The sequence below is a fragment of the Stegostoma tigrinum genome, chromosome 9, assembly GCF_030684315.1.
Source record: "Stegostoma tigrinum isolate sSteTig4 chromosome 9, sSteTig4.hap1, whole genome shotgun sequence".
Lineage (NCBI taxonomy): Eukaryota > Metazoa > Chordata > Chondrichthyes > Orectolobiformes > Stegostomatidae > Stegostoma > Stegostoma tigrinum.
The window spans coordinates 44,152,296-44,172,733 of NC_081362.1; the positions used below are offsets into that span (position 1 = coordinate 44,152,296).

Consider the following 20,438-nt stretch of genomic DNA (forward strand, 5'->3'; position numbering starts at 1 on the left):
AACAGCCTCAAGTCCCTCAGCCTTTCCTCGTAAGACCTTCCCTCCATACCAGGCAACATCCTAGTAAATCTCCTCTGCACCCTTTCCAAAGCTTCCACATCCTTCTTATAATGCGGTGACCAGAACTGTACGCAATACTCCAAGTGTGGTCGCACCAGAGTTTTGTACAGCTTCACCATAACCTCTTGGTTCCGGAACTCGATCCCTCTTTTAATAAAAGCTAAAACACTGTATGCCTTCTTAACAGCACTGTCAACCTGGGTGTCAACTTTCAAGGATCTGTGTACATGGATACCGAGATCTCTCTGCTCATCTACACTACCAAGAATCTTACCAATAGCCCAGTACTTTGCATTCCGGTTACTCCTACCAAAGTGCATCACCTCAAGCTTGTCTGCATTCAACTCCATTTGCCACCTCTCAGCCCAGCTCTGCAGCTTATCTATGTCTCTCTGCAACCTATAGCATCCTTCGTCACTATCCACAACTCCACTGACCTTAGTGTCGTCTGCAAATTTACTAACCCATCCTTCTACCCCCTCCTCCAGGTCATTTATAAAAATGACAAATAGCAGTGGACCCAACACCGACCCTTGCGGTACACCACTATTAACTGCTCTCCAGGATGAACATTTCCCATCAACGACCACCCTCTGTCTTCTTTCAGCAAGCCAATTTCCGATCCAAACTGCTATATCTCCCACAATTCCATTCCTCCGCATTTTGTACAATAGCCTACTGTGGGGAACCTTATCGAACACCTTGCTGAAATCCATATACACCACATCAACCGGTTTACTCTCATCTACCTGTTTGGTCACATTCTCACAGAACTCAATAAGGTTTGTGAGGCACAACCTTCCCTTCACAAAACTGTGCCGATTATCCCTAATCAATTTATTCTTTTCTAGATGATTATAAATCTTATCCCTTATAACCTTTTCCAACACTTTACCAACAACTGCGGTAAGGCTCACTGGTCTATAATTACCAGGGTTGTCTCTACTCCCCTTCTTGAACGGGGGAACCACATTTGCTATCCTCCAGTCATCTGGCATTATTCCTGTAGACAATGACGAGTTCAAGATCAATGCCAAAGCTCGGCAATCTCCTCCCTGGCTTCCCAGAGGATCCTAGGATAAATCCCATCCGGCCCAGGGGACTTATCTACCTTCACACTCTGTAGGATTTCTAATACCTCTTCCTTGTGAACCTCAGTCCCACCTAGTCTAGTAGCCTGTATCTCAATATTCTCCTTGACAACATTGTCGTTTTCTAGAGTGAATACTGTTGAAAAATATTCATTTAGCGCTTTCCCCTATCGCATCTGACTCCACACACAACTTACACTACTGTCCTTGATTGGCCCTAATCTTACTTTCGTCATTCTTTTATTCCTTAAATACCTATAGAAAGCCTTAGGTTTACCCTGATCCTATCCGCCAACAACTTCTCATGTCTCCTCCTGGCTCTGCTGAGCTCTCTCTTTAGGTCTTTCCTGGCTACCTTGTAACCCTCAAGTGCCCTAACTGAGCCTTCACATCTCATCCTAACATCAGCCTTCTTCCTCTTGAAGAGAGATTCCACCTCCTTCATAAATCATGGCTCCCGCACTCTACAGATTCCTCCCTGCCTGACAGGTACATAGTTATCTAGGAGACACAGGAGCTTTTCCTTGAATAAGCTTCACATTTCTAATGTGCCTATCCCCTGCAGTTTCCTTCCTCATCCTGTGCTCCCTAAATCTTGCCTAATCTCATCATAATTGCCTTTTCCCCCAGCTATAACTCTTGCCCAGTGGTATACACTTATCCCTTTCCATCACTAAAGTAAACATAACAGAATTGTGATTGCTGTCACCAAAGTGCTCACTTACTTCCAAATCTAACACCTGGCCAGGCTCATTACCCAGTACCAAATCTAATGTGGCTTCGCCCCTTGTTGGCCTATCTACATACTGTGTCAGGAAGCCCTCCTGTACACACTGGACAAAAACTGACCCATCTATAGTACTCGAACTATAGTGTTCCCAGTCAATAGTTGGAAAGTTGAAGTCCCCCATGACAACTACCCTGTCTGTCTCCCTCCTATCGAGAATCATCTTTGCTATCCTTCCCTGTACATCTCTGGAACTATTCGGAGGCTTATAGAAAACTCCCAACAGGGTGACCTCTCCTTTCCTGTTTCTAACCTCAGCCCATACTGCCTCAGTTGACGAGTCCCCAAACATCCTTTCTGCAACTGTAATACTGTCCTTGACTAACAATGCCACACCTCCATCCCTTTTACCATCTTCTCTGATCTTACTGAAACACCTAAATCCTGGAACCTGCAACAACCATTCCTGTCCCTGCTCTATCCATGTCTCCGAAATGGCCACAGCATCAGTGGCTAGAAAATACAAACGGAACAGGTGGAGAAGGCAGCATGTCTATTAGATACTTATTATCCATTTGAATCTTATGCGCTGTATTGCACCACCAGACACTGGAAGAACATTTGACCATTTTTCTTTTTTCCACCAGAGACTGCAACACAGCTCTGACCTGATCAGTTTCATGTTGGAGTTCAAGACTGTTTTGGTGAGTGTTACGGGTGGAACGTAAAGCACAGAACTGTAAAATAAACTGCATTCTTATATTTTGCTTTTTTTTTTCAACAATGTGATTAGCCACTTCTACACTGCAGCCAAAAATAACTCAGATTTTAGATTTTCCTTTGAATGCAGGGGCGAAACAAACATATTATTCTCATTCTAGGTTTTGCTGCATTTACATTTCAATATGTGACTTTGGGGCTATGTTTTATTACCAAGTGCAGCTAAATCAGAAAATCAGTACCATTACCTTGTTTTTCAAAAAAATCCATGTTTAAATGTGATATAGATTTTCAATATATTGTCATGACTTCCAGTCTTGAAACATTTTCCGCATATTCATCATTCCTGGAAGAAAGTTTGACATATCACAGTGGGGAGAAAAAAGATGACTGGTTCCAAAATATTTCTGTCACTTTTCAATCTTTAAGTGCTGTTTTTAAAAGGGGTGGGTGAGCGGATTGTAACTGATGAGCAAACGCGGCAAATTTAACCACATCAAGCATTTTTATTTGACTTGCATTTGGTATTTTGTTTCCCAGGTTAAAAAACTCTTTGCAAGTAACTACTTTTATGATCAATGTCTTCCCTTCTGGGTAATACAACATTTGCAGAAACTCCCATTCCATATAAGGCAGTCCCTAATTTTTCAATTGCGTTTGTGAGATCAGCTTTATTATTTGATTAAATTGTGATTATTAAGGAAAAATTTAAATACAAGCAGCATAGATGAATGTAGTCAAATAGGTCATCTTAAAAATATGAAGTATTTTAGGTGAGTATTGGAAGATGTATTTTTCTTAATTTGGATGCAGGTGCAACAAAAGGTGCAAGCAATGTTCAAACCTTTATGAAAAGTCTAAATTAATGTTGTAAACCTCCAAAAATTTAAAATACTGTAACAACTGGATGGCCCTAACTAAATTTAACCCTAGGTGCTAAAAAACTTATCAATTTGGTTAGTAAAAGTGGGAAATGTTTTCATTTTTGTACATTGGCTGTTTTTGGAAATGAACACTTCCATTCTTTTTCAATCACTTCAGATGTTCCACAGAATTATTGAATAGTATGTTTCCTATGCACTGACCTATTCTTTGCATTACAGTCACATGTTGATCAACCTCATTGGTTTCTGTTTTTTTCTTGACTACTAAATATGATGTGTTGGTACTGCTCTCTGGTGCAATTGAATACTGCATGAAAAGCGATTCAAAAATAAAACTTTCCAACAAGAGAGAATTGAAAAAGCAATTAGCAAAAGTCTCTTGTAAAATAAAACTAAAGTTGCTAAAAATGTGGGCAAATTGCTTACATTCTTAAAATATTAAATTTATCGCATAAAAATTGTATGAATTATTACTATGATTAACTGCTGGTGATTTGCTTTGAAGTTTTTGCCACAGGAACTTGCTGTAGGTGACCCAAATTGGAAAACATTTTTCTTCCTTTTCCCTTTCCTCTCTGTTGTGTAATGCCTCACCAGAAGGGTTAGCCAAGAACACTTTGAAAAATTGCAACTGTAAGTGTGAATTATTCCATAGTATGAAACATGTGGAAAAAATACTTTGTTTTAATCAGTAAATTGTATTTTTTTTAAGTATGCTTTCTGGTTTTTTTCAAACTTGCCCAGTTTAATCAGCTGTAGAGCTGAAGATGGCCACATTGAAAAACTCTCTTACCTGTGTCATGGCAAGGAGAATCACAGCTTACAGAATTAACCTCTCTTGGAACTTGAATTGTTCCTTGTGATTTTCTACACTTGACTTAACCATGATTATAGAGTTTTGTTTAATAGGAAGGCAATGCCTCATGCATGCTTGGGCAACTTAATGTAGCAATTATACTGCCAGCAGTCATTGAAAATGAATTTATTTGTCTTACAAAGTTCAGTTTTTCACCAAATGTCAGTTACTCTTTAACATGTCATAACAATGTCCACTAAAACTATAATAAAGCAGAAAATACTGGAAATATTTAGTAGGTTGTACAACATCTGTGGTGAGAAAAAACAAAGCATTTCAGGTCTGATGGAAGGCCGTAGACCTGAAATGTTAAATTTGCTTCTCTCTCCATTGATTCTGCCAGACCTGCAGAGATTTCAGCATTTTCACTTTTTACGTTAAATTTACAACATTTACAGTATTTGGTTTTTTTTTTGTCTCCTTAAATTGTAGTCATCTATTCAAACATTTCTTATGCAATGTTCTCAAATTCTGTTAATTTGAATAAAATATTGAAAGACTGGGCTGATATATCTTCACCAGCCTAAGGATGACTTTTTTTAGTTTACATTATATCGGTCAGATGAAGACAGAAGTAGTGTGATTGTTAAGCAAAAGTAGGAGTGTAAAATGAATATACCCTTGAGAAGAAAAGTTAATCAAGCTTTCAATATTGTCCCCTTTTACATGTTGCATTTTTAAAAATTTCGTTGGAAGATTGTAGGTGAAAATTAGGGATGTGAAATGGACAGCCAATTTTATACCACCCGTTTTACACTCTTGCACAAAGTCTAGATTTTTCTCCCAGAGAATTGCTAGTTTAGTCAAGAACAAAGAAAATTACAGCACAGGAATAGGCCCATCAGCCCTTGAATCCTGCACTGACATGCTGCCCGTCGCAACTAAACTCTTCTACCCTTCGGGGACCATATCTCTCTGTTCCAATCCTATTAATGTATTTGTCAAAATGCCTTTTAAAAACTGCTATGGTATCTGCTTCAACTACCTCCCCTGGCAGTGAGTTCCAGGTACCCACCACCCTTTGTGTTTAAAACAAAACTTGCCTCGTACATCACCTTTAAACATTGCCCCCCACATCTGAAACCTATGACCCCTGGTAACTGACTTTTCCATCCTGGGAAAAACTCTGACATTCCACTCTGCCCATGTCCATCATAATCTTGTAGAACTTTATCAGGTCGTCCCCTCAACCTCTCTCATTCCAATGAGAACAATCCAAGTTTCTTCAACCTCTCCTCATAGCTAATGCTGTACATACCAGACGATATCCTGGTAAATCTTTTTCATACTCTCTTCAAAGCCACCACAACCTTCTGGTAGTGTGGCAACCAGAATTGAAGACAGTATTCCAAATGCAGCCTAACTAAGGTTCTATAAAACTGCAACATTACCTGCTAATTTTAAACTCAGTGCCCCAGCTGATGATGGAATGTATGCTGTGTGCCTTAGTGACTACCTTCTCCGGCTGTGTTTCCACTTTCAGTGACCCATGTACCTGTACACCCAGATTCCTCTGCCTATCAGTACTGTTAAGGGCTCTGCCATTTACTGTATATTTTCCGTACGGATTAGACCTTCCAAAATGTATTACCTCACATTTTTCCAGGTTAAACTCAATCTGCCATCTCTCTGCCCAAGTCATCAACTGTTCTATATCCTGCTGTATCCTCTGAGGAATGCCACTATTCATAGCCCTCCATTCAGAAAAACACCCTTCCAGTGCTACCAGAGAGTAGTAAAGGAATGGAACGCTTTGCCCGCAACAGTAGTAGATTCGCCAACTTTAGGTACATTTAAGTCGTCATTGGATCAGCATCTGGACGTACATGGAATAGTGTAGGTTAGATGGGCTTGAGATCGGTATGACAGGTCGGCACAACATCAAGGGCCGAAGGGCCTGTACTGTGCTGTAATGTTCTATGTTCTATGTACCTTCTGTCTTGTATGACTGAGCCAGTTTCCACTTACCCATCTTGCAAGCCTACCCCTGACCCCATGTGACTTAACCTTCTGTATCAGTCTGCCATGAGGGACCTTGTCAAAGGCCTTACTGGAGTCCAGGCAACATTCACTGTCCTACCCTCGTCGATCATCTTCGTCACTTCCTCAAAAAACTCAATCAAGTTAGTGAGACATGACCTCCCCTTCACAAAACCATGTTGCCTTTTGCTAATATGCCCAATTATTTCCAAGTGGGAATAAATCCTGTCTCAAAGAATCCTCCCCCATAATTTTTCCCTACCACTGACGTAAGGCTCACCGCCCTGTAATTAGCTAGATTATCCTTGCCACCCTTCTTAAACAAAAGAACAATAGCTATTCTCCAGTCCTCTGGGATGACCAGTGTAGCTTTTAAGGATACAAATATTTGTGTCAAGGCCCCTGTCTTGCCTCTCTCAGAATTCTGGAGTATATCCTATCAGGTCCAGGGGACTAATCCACCTTAATGTTTTTCAAGACCCCAATTTGTCTTCCCCTTTGATTTCAACATGACCCAAACTATCTACACACCCTTCCCCAGACTCATCACTCACCAAGTCCTTCCCTATGGTGAATGCTGATGTAAAGTACTCATTTAATACATCACCCACTTTCTCTGGCTCCACATATCTGTCCTTAAGTGGCCCAACCTTCAGCCTGGCTGCCTTCTTGCTCTTAACATATGTATAAATAGCCTTGAGATTTTCCTTAATCCTGTTGGCCAATGACTTTTCATGACCCCTTTTCACCTTTCTGACTCCTTGCTTAAATTTCTTTCGATTTACCTTCTACTCCACCCTTACTTTGTGTGTTCCCAGCCTCCTAGCCTTGAATGATGCTTCCTTTTTCTTCTTGATTCGGCTTGCAATAGCTGCCTACATACTCTTACAATATAAATCAATCAATTAGCTCACAAACTTCAACAATACAAATTTGAGACATAAAAAGAATTCTAATAATGAGGCAGTTTCACTATAATAATTTACATTGGGGGGGAAAAAAATTTCCTCAAATTTAAAACATCTTTGTGTTCTAGCCTCCTCAAGTTTTACATCAATAATTTGAATGTTACTATCCATGCCCAGATTAAATGCATTTGTTACGTTTAAAAGTACAATTTAAAATGTATCCATCGAAGCATAACTTTTGGCTCCTAATTTTGTATCACGTCACTTTTAAAATATGGCAAAACAATTCCAAAAAATCCATATTTCTTGGAGCTGTATGCATCCAGTTTTATAGGAATTGAGTCTTAAACTGTCAAAGTTCACTTGCTGTTTTGAAAAAAATCTTTTGTCCTTTCCCATAAAACTTACTGTTCCTGCCTTCCCTCCTTTCAATACAATTGCTTATAACCCATGACTTTGTTTATGACTGATTCATGTCCCACTGTGTTCCCATTGTAATATTTCCATATTGTATGTCATTAAATGTAGAGGGCTGAATTTTACAGCAGGCTCCAGGATACTGAGATTAACCTTAAAAGTGGGTCCTTAGCTTGGAGACTCAGCCATTACCTCCTGGAAGGCCACTAAACCTCTGCCCTCGTAAAATTGAGCTCATCCAAAATTGTACTTCCTACCTTGAGCCTAATTCAAGTTCTGTTCGTTTATCAGTCTGTACTTGTTGATTTGCATTGGTTCCTAGCCTAATACTGATTTGATTTTCATGATTTTTCATCCTTCTTTTAAATTTCCTCCATAACTTTGCTCCTCTCTATCTCAAACCTTGTCCAGCTTTTCACTCCTCCTTGACATCTGCTCTCCTTCAATTTTGGCCTATTTTGATCATCCAAAATCTTTAAGTCTTCATAATTGCATGTGTCTTCAATTGCACTGACCCCTAGACTTTGGAATTTCCTCCCTAAGTCTTTTAACTTTCTAAGTATTCGTCCTTTAATTCGCACCTTGAAACTCCTTGACCAAATTTTTGCTAACATTTCCTGATAACCACCTTGTGAGGTTCAGTATTAAGGTTTGTGCTGCAATATTTCTGTAAACAAATGTTGTGTATTCAAGGCACATTATAAATGTAAGTTGATAGATGTGCCACTCTAGTCTTTTTCAGTTGTCAAGTTTTCTTTTTTGAATGTAAACTTCTTCAGTTTGTCATTCATTTTGTAGGTTGGCAGGTATGCTGTCTCATATGAAATGGGGCTGGCCCTGCCTGTTTGTTTTGAGACTTTCTGAAGAATTGCTATAATATTGCTCCAAAGTGTGCCATCCAGCAGTTAAATCAAGAACTGAAGTTACTCAGTGAAGGCTGCCAAGTTTGAATGCAGAAACAAATCATTGTAAGAGTGTAAAGAATAGGGGTAGGAGAAGGCTACTTGGCTTTCAAGCCTACTCTGTCATTGAGCTGAAGCAGAGCTGCTGTATCTGTGGTCAATGTTCCCTCAGTATGATTCAATTCCCTTCGTATCTACTGATCTCTAATGTGAAAGACTTGATGAATGAACATCCTGAGAAGACACTTTTTTTTTCACATAAACCTCAATAGCTAACTCTTTATTCTTGGACTGTGACCCCTAAGATTCCCTAAGGAAAGAATAGTTTGCTTGGAGGTTTCACAAGCTATTAGGTGCTCATCATTCAAAGGCTTCTATAAAGTTGATACTTCCCTCAACTCTTGGAAGACAGAAAACAACTTCTGTGTTTTTTTTAAATAAACAAGACCAACAATGATTGCCTCTGAAGCAACATAACTTGCTGACTCAATAAAGTATTTCAGTTATTTAACTGAGAGTTATTGATCTGCTTTGAGATATTATGTATATAACAAAACATAATTTCAATTTGTTTGCTGCCAGGTCATTCTGTCGACCGAGTTCACTACTGTTTTGTAATCTCTAGAATTTAGATTGGAATGGTAAATGTATTGTGGATAATTACTAAACAATGACTTCTTAATTTTGCAGGAAATTGCATTAAGGAACAGAAATGACCTGTCAGCTCCTCCTCCTCCACAGTATTATGCACAGCTTATTAAAGAGATTGAAAGTTTGGGTTGGGATAAGTAAGTTGCAATTCCTTTCAATTCAGTTATTATGATTAAATTCATGTGCATTTATAACTATCAAATTTCATTATTATTGCCTGTATAAAATATTTATTTTTAATTTACATTTTTTTTGAAAAAGGAAATTGTGTGTGTGTGTGTATGTGTGTGTACACGTGTATGTATCTTCGCAATAGTTGAACTGATTGATAGTGGAAACATACATTAGTAGGAATACTGTGGCACTGTCTGTGGAGAAATAATGAGAGGTGGATGTTTCTCTGGCTTCTGAATGATAAAAGGAAATTGCAGCAAGTTGTGAAAATGGAAAAATGAGGTTCTCCTCACCGAGGATAGAAAAGTCTGACTTCCCTTTTGAGGGTTCAGTGACAAATGACAGTTTTGCTGGTGAGTGGCAAGAGTCATATTTGAATGCACGAGCATCTCATTACTATGAAATTCACCACATTGAAATGCAGGTAGGTATTTTCTGAGGCATCAGTGAAAAGCTAGAGGGCACCCAAGTCCTGACTTAAAATTCAAAGCAAGTCCCTGCCAGCTGCAGCTCATTGGCCTCCTCCTTGACTAGCAGTGCCCACACCTCAAGGGCATACTCTATGGGCAGTGACCATCTGCATCCTTTCTCCATAGAGGACTTTCCAGCAGAGTACCAGTCTCACCAACTGATCATGATTTCAGAATCCCTTATCATACATTTCAGCACTTAAGTACTGCACTTTGGAACTCATCAATACCTTACATTGTAGTACTGCTTCCAGGTTGCTTTGCATTGCAGAGGCATACACCCATCTGCTGGTGCATCCTGGGCCCTTACTTTGGCTCACGAACTTTTTGTGCATACTTGGATGCCCACAGCATCTCTGGCTTGCATTGCCTTCCAGAACATTGCTACTACAGTCAGAACTTACAGTCTGTCAATGGTTCTTTCTAGCCTTACTTTTACTGCTCAGAAAACTGGGCACTTGTGTTTGCAGCACTGAAAAGTCAAGGTTGAGAAGACCTGTTGCTGTATGGTACTGTGACTGTGCTGTGTCAGTGCCACACCTATGGTGTGCACCTGCAGTTACATTGGCAAACACACTACCTGTGTATTCACCAAATAGCCCTTCATCCAGTGAAAGGTGACTGTGGTTAGTCAGGGATGGTGCTGCAGTCATTAAAAGGCATCATCTGATCTCAGTCCACGAGTTGACCACCCAGCATTTCGGTGTGATCAGTGTTCCGGGATTTGTATCCTTACACTCTTGGGTCACAATCAGTCCTAACAGGCCATTTCTAACCAGTCCAGTGACTAGTGGAAAGTCAGTCAAGGAGCTGCCCTCCCAAGTCAGCAGGAAACTGGGCCATGGTCAGTCCAGGTGACTTGAGCACTAAATGTCAAAGGAGTTATCAGGAGACAGTTCTATGTTGGAGAGATTAGTACCATTTTGCTGGGGTGGAGAAAGGACAGTCACAGTGAATGGGCGCAACTGTTGACATAAGGGTTCAATAGCTGCCACTACCCTTGGTTTGATTCGGATGTCACTGGAACATGCTGTTGTGTGTGGTTATGTAGTTGCCCTGGGGGCCGGGGAAAATTGGCTAGAGGAACAGCTAAATAAAAGAATTCAATAGGAATGCAGAAGTGCTCACAGCTGACCGGATTGATGGGGACTGCAGTATATAAAGAAAAAGAAGTTTGGAGATGGGCACAGAGATTAACAGATGGGGTCTAAAAATACTTTCTCAAGCACAGTCTGGAAACCCATCTGTCTTCAACTGAATCTCAACTGCCTAACCAACATGAGTGGAAGTGTGGTCAGAGTAAGTTTTGTTTCATTTTGTCTGAGGGACCTGAGCTCGACTTGTAGAGCAAGTGAGGTCCTTTGATGTGAAATTTCATGGACCAGGTTGAGATTAAGGGAATCTGCAATCACAAACCTCAAACTTAAAACAACTATGTAGATTACAAATCCTGAGCACATTACTGATTATGACAAAGTAATCTCTGAAATAAAAGTGAATCAGTCAACCTTTTAAGTGTTAGGTGTGGGCCACAATTTACAAATACGTTTCACAGTCTTAATGGTTGACAAGGAGTAGAATTGCTTTCCTCGCATTGAACTGTAGGTAAGAACGGACTGTTGTGTTCCTTGAATTATATGAGAGGTGAGGATTTGGTGCCGAGTTTTCAGTAATCCTGCCATATGTATTTCCTCTCGTCTTAATATGACATTACTTGTTCCATGTATATGTGAATAAGGCCTGGTGGGTTAGAGGTATATGTGGAGGTGTCCCATTGTCAGTAATTTCCATGTCCTAATGTAGTGAGTTTAAAGTCTCATTTGTGTCTACTGTGACTGCCGACTTGTCTCAATCATTTGCTGCCTTAATGGATCCAGCCATAGCAGGTATTATCGTCGCTATGGCCAGAGTGAAACGGAGGAGCAGAGAAATTAAGGAAAAGCAAAATATCAGCAAATGCAGGGTCAGCAGCAACTTGTGGCTGCTGAGCAGCCTTAACAACAAGAAGATCCCCTCGGGTTGCAGGGAAGATTCCAGACGATGAGGTTAACAGACTTGCTGTTCTTTTCCTCCGGGTGTGTGAAGCTCAGTGACCACTCAATGAGGATGTTCAAGGAGACTGTGAGTGAGCTGTGCCATCTGCTGGAACAGAATTTGTGACCTGAAGGTGTGGTGGCCATCCTATCCCAGTGCCTGCCAAGTGGACAGAAATGTTTAAGTTTTTGCAGATGCTGGAAGTTTCAAGCAAATGAAGATTTGTTGGAGAAACACAGCAGATTGACAGCATCTGTGAAGAAAGAAACAAAGGTAATATTTCAAGTCTTGTATGGTTCTTCTTCAGAAATGACCCAGTCTGAAGCATTGTGGTGCTGGACTTTTAAACATTAGCTCTCTTTCTCTCTGCAGATGCTGTTATGCATGTTGAATCTCTCCAACATTCTTTGCTCGTTATTAAATTTAATGTGATGGACTGCTTTCACGGATCCACTGTGCACCTGTTTGAGGTCTTTTTAAGCCTGAACCTATGAACCCACAGTGACTGTGTTAGCCACACAGTTTGTACAAAATCGAGCCATTTCATCATCTTTCTCTATACCCTGGGCTATAGTCTTTGCTAACATTACTGGCTTGCCGCAGGTGCAGGGCACTATAAACTTGACATGGAGCACTATCACATAAGGCAGTCCATTTCTTCATTGACCAATTGGAAACATTTCCCATTAATATCCAAGGCATCTACGTTCATTACTCCCACATCTTAGAGGTCTGTGCCAGAAACTCTGGGAACTCCGATGTCGCCTATATACTTTAAATGTTGGGTCCCTGCTTCATATCAAAGATCAGTTGCCTCACCAGGAAGGTTCTGGGATTACAGAGCTGCCTTGTGCTGCTATGGCCAATGTCTCCATTACACAACATCCTGACCAAGACCAAGTGTGAATGCATTCTCCTACCAGGTCCATTGCAATAGACTCCCTGAAAATGAGTTTCCAATGCTGTGGGATGTCCTTGCAGTATACTTACAGAGCGTTTTTGTGGGATGTGGGCATCACTGGCTGACCATTTATTGTCTGCCCCTAGTTGCCCTTGAGAAGGTGGTAGTGAGCTGCCTTCTTGAACCGCTGCAGTCCAGTTGCTATGAGTTGACCCACAATGCCATTAGGGAGGGAATTTTAGGATATTGATCCAATGATAGTAAAAGAATGGTGATGTATTTACAACTCAGGATGGTAGTGGCTTGGAGGAGAACTTGAAGGTGGTGATATTCTTGCGTAATCACATAATCTCACAATCCTTGTGTGCTGAGCTGTGCACAACTAGAACAGGCAAGGAGAGGATGTGATTAAAATTGGAGATCTGGGAGGGCTGCAACTGTTTTCCAAGGAAGAAGATGAGGATGTTGAGCAGAAGGAATATCACCTTCAGCACGGTAGAGTGTGTCTAGATTTTCTTGCAAGGATTTAAATGAGTTCATAGTCTTTTTAATCCCAACTTCAGTGTGACAGTTCTAAATTTCCACCATATTTTCTGTTAAATGCTTCTTGATTGTTGTACACTAGATGATAAATGTTTCTGAAGAGAGACCAATTTAATCGTACTACATAAGATTCTTACCCCATTGTTTATAAGTTCCCCACATTTACACAAGTTCACACCTAATTAAACCCTGTTTAATATATCCATCACCGATACCCTTGTTCCATTGGGTCTTGGGCATCCCTTCAGACCTGGGTTAGATGATTGTTTGTTTGATTTTTTTGTCTCATGTACCAAAATACAGTGAAAAGCTTTGTTTACGAGCAGTGAAGGCAGATCACAGCAAATAAAAGATGTACAGATCAAAAAGACTTCGAAGCATACAGGTTACATTGCAGTTTACATTATTTGAGGCTGGAGTCCATTCAACAGTCTGATAATGGCCAGAAAGAAGCTGTTCCTGAACCTAATCATGCATAAGCTCAGGTTTCTGCATCTCCTGCCTGAAGGAATAGGTTATAGAAGGTCATTACCGGGGTGCAATGGGTCTTTGATAATGTTAGCTGCCTTTCCACAGCAGCGAGCCCTGTAAATAGAGTCCATGGACAGACATTTGGCTTCTTTGGTCTGAACTGTGCGCACCACCTTCAGTAGTTTCTTACGGCCCTGGGCAGAGCAGTTGCCATACCAGGCCATTATGAACCCAGACAGTATGCTTTCTGTCGTGCATCTGTAGAAGTTGGTGAGGCACCTTTTATCGACATGCCAAATTTCCTGAGCCACCTGAGAAAGAAGAGACATTGTTGTGCCTTCATGACTGTTGCATTTACATGGGAAGCCCAGGACAGGTTGTCAGTTATCGTCTCTCTGAGGAACTTGATGCTCTTCATTCTCTCAATCTCAGTTCTATTGATGTAGATGGGGGCATGTTCTCCTCCTTTCTTTCTGAAGTCAACGATCAGTTTTTTTAGTTTTGCTGACGTTGAGAGACAGATTTGTTTTCATTGCACCTTGTCACTAAGCCCTCGATCTCCCTACTGTGTTTTGACTCATCATTGATAGGTATCCGTCCCACTACGGTGGTGCTGTCAGCGAACTTGTAGATGGCGTTTGTTCAGAATTTGGCAATACAGTCGTAGGTGTATGGAGAGTACAGCAGGGGGCTGAGGATACATCCTCGGGTGACTCCAGTGTTTGATGTTATTCTGGAGGAGGTGCAGCTACCTATCCTCACTGATTATGGCCTGTGGATCAGAAAGATGAGGATCCAGTTGCAGAGGGTGGAGCCACAATCAAGGTTGCACAGTTTTGAGATCAGTCTGGACGGGATAATAGTGTGGAAGGCAGAGCTGTAGTGTGTGGCTGTCCTTGTTGTCCAGATATTCAAGGGATGATTGCAGGGCTCGGGATATGGCATTCTGTGTAGATCTGTTACATTGGTAGGCAAACTGTAGGGAATCGAGGCCCACATCATCTCCTGTCTCCCAAACTGCTATGACCAGCCTCTTGAAGCACTTCATGACTATTGAATTGATTATTGGTAACATGATGATTGATAACAGATCCCTCTTTCAGTTAAGTTTTTATCTATGTCTAAAAACAAGCAATATACAAAATTACAACATATGCTTCTGTTTTCTTTGCACAGTAAAGTTCCAGCAGCCCCTTTTTCAATACATCTAACTATTTCTTTGAGCTTGTCACTTTCTTTGTAAAACAATCTGAAAGCTGGACACTGCTATCTGCCAACTTCAGCTTGGAAATTTATCTATTCTTCAGTATCTGTCTTAAAACTGCGTCATTGATCCTCCGTCTTCTTCCAGTTACACTCATTTTGTTGAGTATACATAATTCCACAGTGATTTACTAGAGATGTAGCATGCAACTGGTATTGATGCTGAATCCCTTTTTGAAATTTCATCCAGTTTCTCCATGAAGATAAAAGCCATGTCTATTGCCTCAACAGTGAGAGTGTCTGCTGTAAAGACACTTTTTACTACTCTGCTGATCCTTCTTGCCTCCAAAGGTTCAAAATTACCACCCTTTCCCTTAAGGAAAGTCATAAAATCCCCTGTGCTGGAGGAAGTATCACTAATTTACATAAGAGGCATTATTAAAAGCATTAAATTTTATGGTTATGGTAGCTCCCAATGGTGGAAACTTCATAATACAATTTATGCTGTATTTTAAAATTTTTCAGTGTTTTGTTTCATCAAGTGATATCTTACATCTTCGGTCTTTTCATTTAAAAAAAAACAAAAGAACTGTGGATACTGTAAATCAGAAACAAAAGCAGAAGTTGCTGGAGAGAAGCTCAGCAGGTCTGGCAGCATCTGTGAAGAAAAAATCAGAGTTAATGTTTCAGGTCCGGTGACCCTTCCTCAGAATTGATGGTAGCTAGGAAAGTGCCAGTTTATATGCAGAAGATAGAGTAGGTGGAGGGGGCCAGCAGTAAACGATAGGTGGGAATGGAGCCCAGAGAGAAAATAACAGTTGGACAAAGGGGTGGATATTGATCTGGCTAGGAGGGTGAATAACTGTTAATGGAGACTGTTAGTGGCTCACAATAAGTAGTGTGTAATGGCAGAAAATGTAATAGCAAGGCCTGGTGTGTGGGGTAGGGGCGTTGGACATGGGAGAGTTTAGGCCCTGAAGTTATTAAACTCAATATTGAATCCAGAGGGCTGCAGGATCCCCAAACAGAAAATGAGGTGTTGTTCTTCTAGCTTATGCTGAGCTTTGCTGGAATACTGCAGGAAGATAGAGACAGAGATGTTGGCCAGGGAACAGGGTAGTGTGTTAAAGTAGCAGGCAATTGGAAGCACAGGGTCTTTTTTGCGAGCACAATGTAGATGTTTTGTGGAGCAGTCACCCAGTCTACATTTCATTTCCCCAATGTAGAGGAGACCATATTGTGAAGGTAAGTTTGGGCCCTTGGCTATTGAAGAGGGAGGTGGTAAATGGGCAGGTGTTAAACATTTGGCAGTTGCAGGGGAAGGTGCTGTAGGGGTATGGGGGGGTGGATGCATAGTTGTCAGGAGTGAAGGTAAAATGGACCAGGGTGTCCTGAAGGGAATGGTCCCGCAGAAGGTGGACAAGGGACGGGAGGGGAATATGTGTCTGGTGGTGGCATCTCGCTGGAGGTGGTGGAAATGGCAGTTGAAGATCTTCTGGACAAGGGGAGCCCTATCGCTGTTGCAGAAATAAAGAGAGGGAGTGAGGGCAGTAGTGCAGGAGGTGGGTGGGATCCACCTGACAGCCGTGTGGAGAATGGCGCTTGGGAATCTTTGGTTGAAGAAGGTGGATACTTCAGAGGCTCCCTTGTCAAAGTTGACTTCATCAGAACATATGTGATCGAGATGGAGTAACCAGGAGAATGGAATGGAGTTTCTACGGGAAGCAGGATTAAAACTATATATTCCAGGTAACTATGGGAGTTGTTGGGTTTATAGTGGATCCTAGTGGCTAGTCTATCCGGAGGAAGGGAAGGAAGGAGTCAGAGATAGACCAGATGAAAGTGAGGGCAGGTGGAAATTGGAAGTGAAATCAATGAATTTTTCCACTTCTGGATGTGAGGAGCAGCACTGATGATATCATTGATAAAGCGGGGAAAGTGTGGTGATGGGAGGCTGGACTGGGACTGGAATAAGAGATGTTTCCCCACACCCCACAGAGAGACAGGCATAACTCGGGCCCATGAAGGTGCTATTGACCCCTCCTCTGACCTGTAGAAAATGAGCAGAGCTAAAAAAGAAGTTGTTGAGGGTGAGAACGAGCTTGGCCAAGAGGAGGAGGGTGGTGGTGGGTGGGAACAGTTCAGGCCTTTGCTCCACGAAGAAGCGGAGAGCGCTGAGATCATCCCGTTGGGAATAGATGTGTAAAGGGATTGCACGCCTATAGTAAAGAGGAGGCAGCTGGAACCTGCAACCTGGAATTTTGGAAACTGGTGTGAAGCGTCAGAGGAATCGCGGATGTACGTGGTCAAGGACTGGACTGGGGAGAAAGACTGAGACTGAGTCAAGGTAAGAAGAGATGAGCTCTATTGGCAGGAGCAGGTTGAAAGAATGGGACTGCCTGGACAGCCTTATTTGTGGATTTGTGGGAGGAGGTAAAAGTGAGCCATGTGGGGCTGGGGAACTATCAGGTTGGAGGCAGCTGGGGGGGGATATTGGTGGATTAAATGAGGTCAGTGACTGGTGGATACAATAGTGTGTTGTGGCATGGTGGTGTCATGTTCCAGGAGAAGATAGGAGGACGTATCTGAGAGCTGGTGCTCAGCCTCTACAATGTAGAGGTCACTAAACCAGACCAGATAAGTACCACTTTTATCAGTAGGCTTAATACCAAAGTCACGGTTGGATCTAAGCACACAGAGTGCACTCAGTTCAGAGGAAGATAGGTTGGCTTGGGTGAGGGTGGGGGATGGGCATAGAAATGATCACTTTGACAATTCTCAGTGAACGGATCGAGTGAAGGTAAAAGGCCAGATGGAGGGGTCGAGGTGGAGGGAAGAGTGTTGGAGCTAGGTGAAGGAATCTGTGGATGGGGAGAAGAGTTTTGCCTAAACAAATGGGCACGGAGGCGAAGACTATCTGAGAAGAGTTTGATGTCATGCTGTGCCCAAAACTCATTAATGTGGGGAACACACAGGGCCAAAACTGAGGTCTTTGCTGAGTAAAGAATGTTCAGCATTAGAGAGCAGAAGGTTACGAGGCATGGCCAGTGCCCAACAAGAGATGGGTTGAGGAAGGTGAGTGAATTCAGACGGAAGTGGAGGAAAGGAAGGTTCCAGAGGGCTTTGAGTATCTTTGAGTTGTTGCATCTTGTGGGCCTTGATGCCGGAAAGGAAAGTTTCTTGTTAGCCCAGCGAAGGGACCGGACAATGAAGTAAAACTGGGGTGTGGTGCAGCCCTGAGCAAGTGTGATACAGTGCCATCGAAGAGAGAGGTCACGAGTGTGCGTGTGATGTTTCATGGCACTGAGAGAGCAACTATCTGTTCAGTTTTCTTCAGATCAGAAAGATGGTCATGGGTACCCAGATGGAGCCCAGTTATGCCTGTCTCTTCATGGAACATTCCTTGAACCCGTCCTTTTCAGGCTCCCATCCCCCCAACTCTTTGTCCAATATATCCAGGATATTATTGGTGCTGCTTCCCTCTCTGTTCTAGAATTGAAAAGCTTCATTGATTTCACTTACAATTTCCACCTGGCCCTCACTTTCCCCTGGTCTATCTCTGACTCCTAACTTCCCTTTCTTGACATCCATTTTTGGGGATAGACTGGCTGCCAATACCCACCATAAGCCCACTGAATCCCACAGGTACCTGGACTATGTATCCTCGCACTCTGCTTCCTGTAAAGACTCCATGTCATTTGCCCAATTCCTCCGCCTCCATCACGTATGTTTTAATGAGGCCAACATTGACAAGGGAGCCTCCAAAATGTCTGCCTTCTTCCTGAAACAAAGATTCCCCAGCACTGTATTTGACAGGGTCCTCTCCAGGGTCAGACATATCTCCCACGCCCTCTTTCTTCCCTCCCACGACAGCGATGGGATTCCCCTTGTCCTTACCTGCCATCCCACCAGCATCTATGTCCAGAAGATCATCAGTCACCATTTCCACCACCTGCAATGAGATGCTGCCATCAGATACATATTCCTCTCCCCAAAAAGAACGGGTACCCAATGAACACAGTCGGCCAATTTCTCAGCAACAAACCCAAACAGACAGACAAAACCTGCCCAGAAACCATAACCACTCTCCCCTACATCAAAGACATTTCGGAAATGACTGCCAGACTACTCGGTCCTCTTAGCATCATGGTAGCCCACAAACCCACCAAAACACTAAAACAGCAGCTAATGAACTTAAAAGACCCTATACAGACAACAAATAAAACAAACGTCATCTACAAAATATCTTGCAAGAACTGTGACAAACACTACATTGGACAAACGGGCAGAAAGCTAGCCACAAGGATACATGAACATCAACTAGCCACAAAACGACATGACCCACTATCACTAGTATCCTTACATACAGATGAGGAAGGACACCACTTTGATTGGGACAACACATCCATCTTAGGACAAGCCAAACAGAGACACGCACGAGAATTCCTAGAAGAATGGCATTCCAACCGGAACTCCATCAACAAACACATTGATTTGGAGCCCATCTACCACCCTCTGAGAAAGAACAGGAAATGACATCACCAATGCAGGAAATGACATCACCAACCCAAGGAAACCTAAACAGATAAAAAATAAAAAGCGAGACATAACACCAGCGCTTCACCGGAGGCTCACTGATGTTACCTAGAATGGTAATGAAACGTCTGAAAACGAACCTTCCAGCTCAGTGAGCAAACTTACGTCCAGAACCTCAACCTGAGCTACAAATCTTCTCAAAACTCGCTATTCCTCTCCCCTCCCTTGTCCACCTACCTCCAGGACAATTCATATCAGGATATCCTAGTCCACTCTTTCTTCACTCCCCAAAACCCCTCACCGCAGCCCCATATCACATTTCCCTGCAACCACTGAAGATGTAACACCTGCCAATTTACCTCCTCTGTCCCCAGTATCCAAGGGCCCAAACATTAGTCTCCTGCATTTGCTGCTCACAATATAGTCTCCTCTATATTGGGGGATCAAGGCATAGACTGGGGTGACTGCTTTGGAAAGCATCTACGTTCTACCTGCAAAAAAGACCCTGAGCTTTCCAGTTGTCTGCCACTTTAACACACCACCCTGTTTCCTGGCCAACATCTCTGTCTCTGAGTTGCTGCAGTGTTCCAGTGAAGCTCAGTGCAAGCCGGAAGAACAACACCTCATTTTCCGCTTGGGGACCCTATAGCCCTACAGATTCAATGTCGAGTTTAACAGTTTCAGGCTCTGAACATCCCTATTCCTAGCCTCCTACCCCACACTCCAGGCCTTGTTATCACATCGTCTGCCATTACACACTACTTCTTTTGAGTCACTGCCTTCATTAACAGCTATTCACCCTCCTAGCCAGATTGTTATCCACTCCTTTTTCTGTTCAACTCTTCTGTTTTTAGGCTCTATCTTCACCTATCGTTTACTCCTGACCCTTGCTCCTTGCACCCTATCTTCT

General features: G+C 42.3%; 1 protein-coding gene across 3 annotated transcripts in view; it reads left to right on the top strand.

Annotated features, from left to right (window-relative positions):
* Window positions 1-20,438, top strand: part of fancl (FA complementation group L) — a 120,869-nt gene that overhangs the window by 41,517 nt on the left and 58,914 nt on the right. For all 3 annotated transcript variants that reach the window (XM_059648510.1, XM_048536517.2, XM_059648511.1), the window contains exons 5-6: window positions 2,526-2,582; window positions 9,236-9,333. In XM_059648510.1, the coding sequence (XP_059504493.1) occupies window positions 2,526-2,582; window positions 9,236-9,333 (155 nt within the window). The remainder of the gene's footprint in view (window positions 1-2,525; window positions 2,583-9,235; window positions 9,334-20,438) is intronic.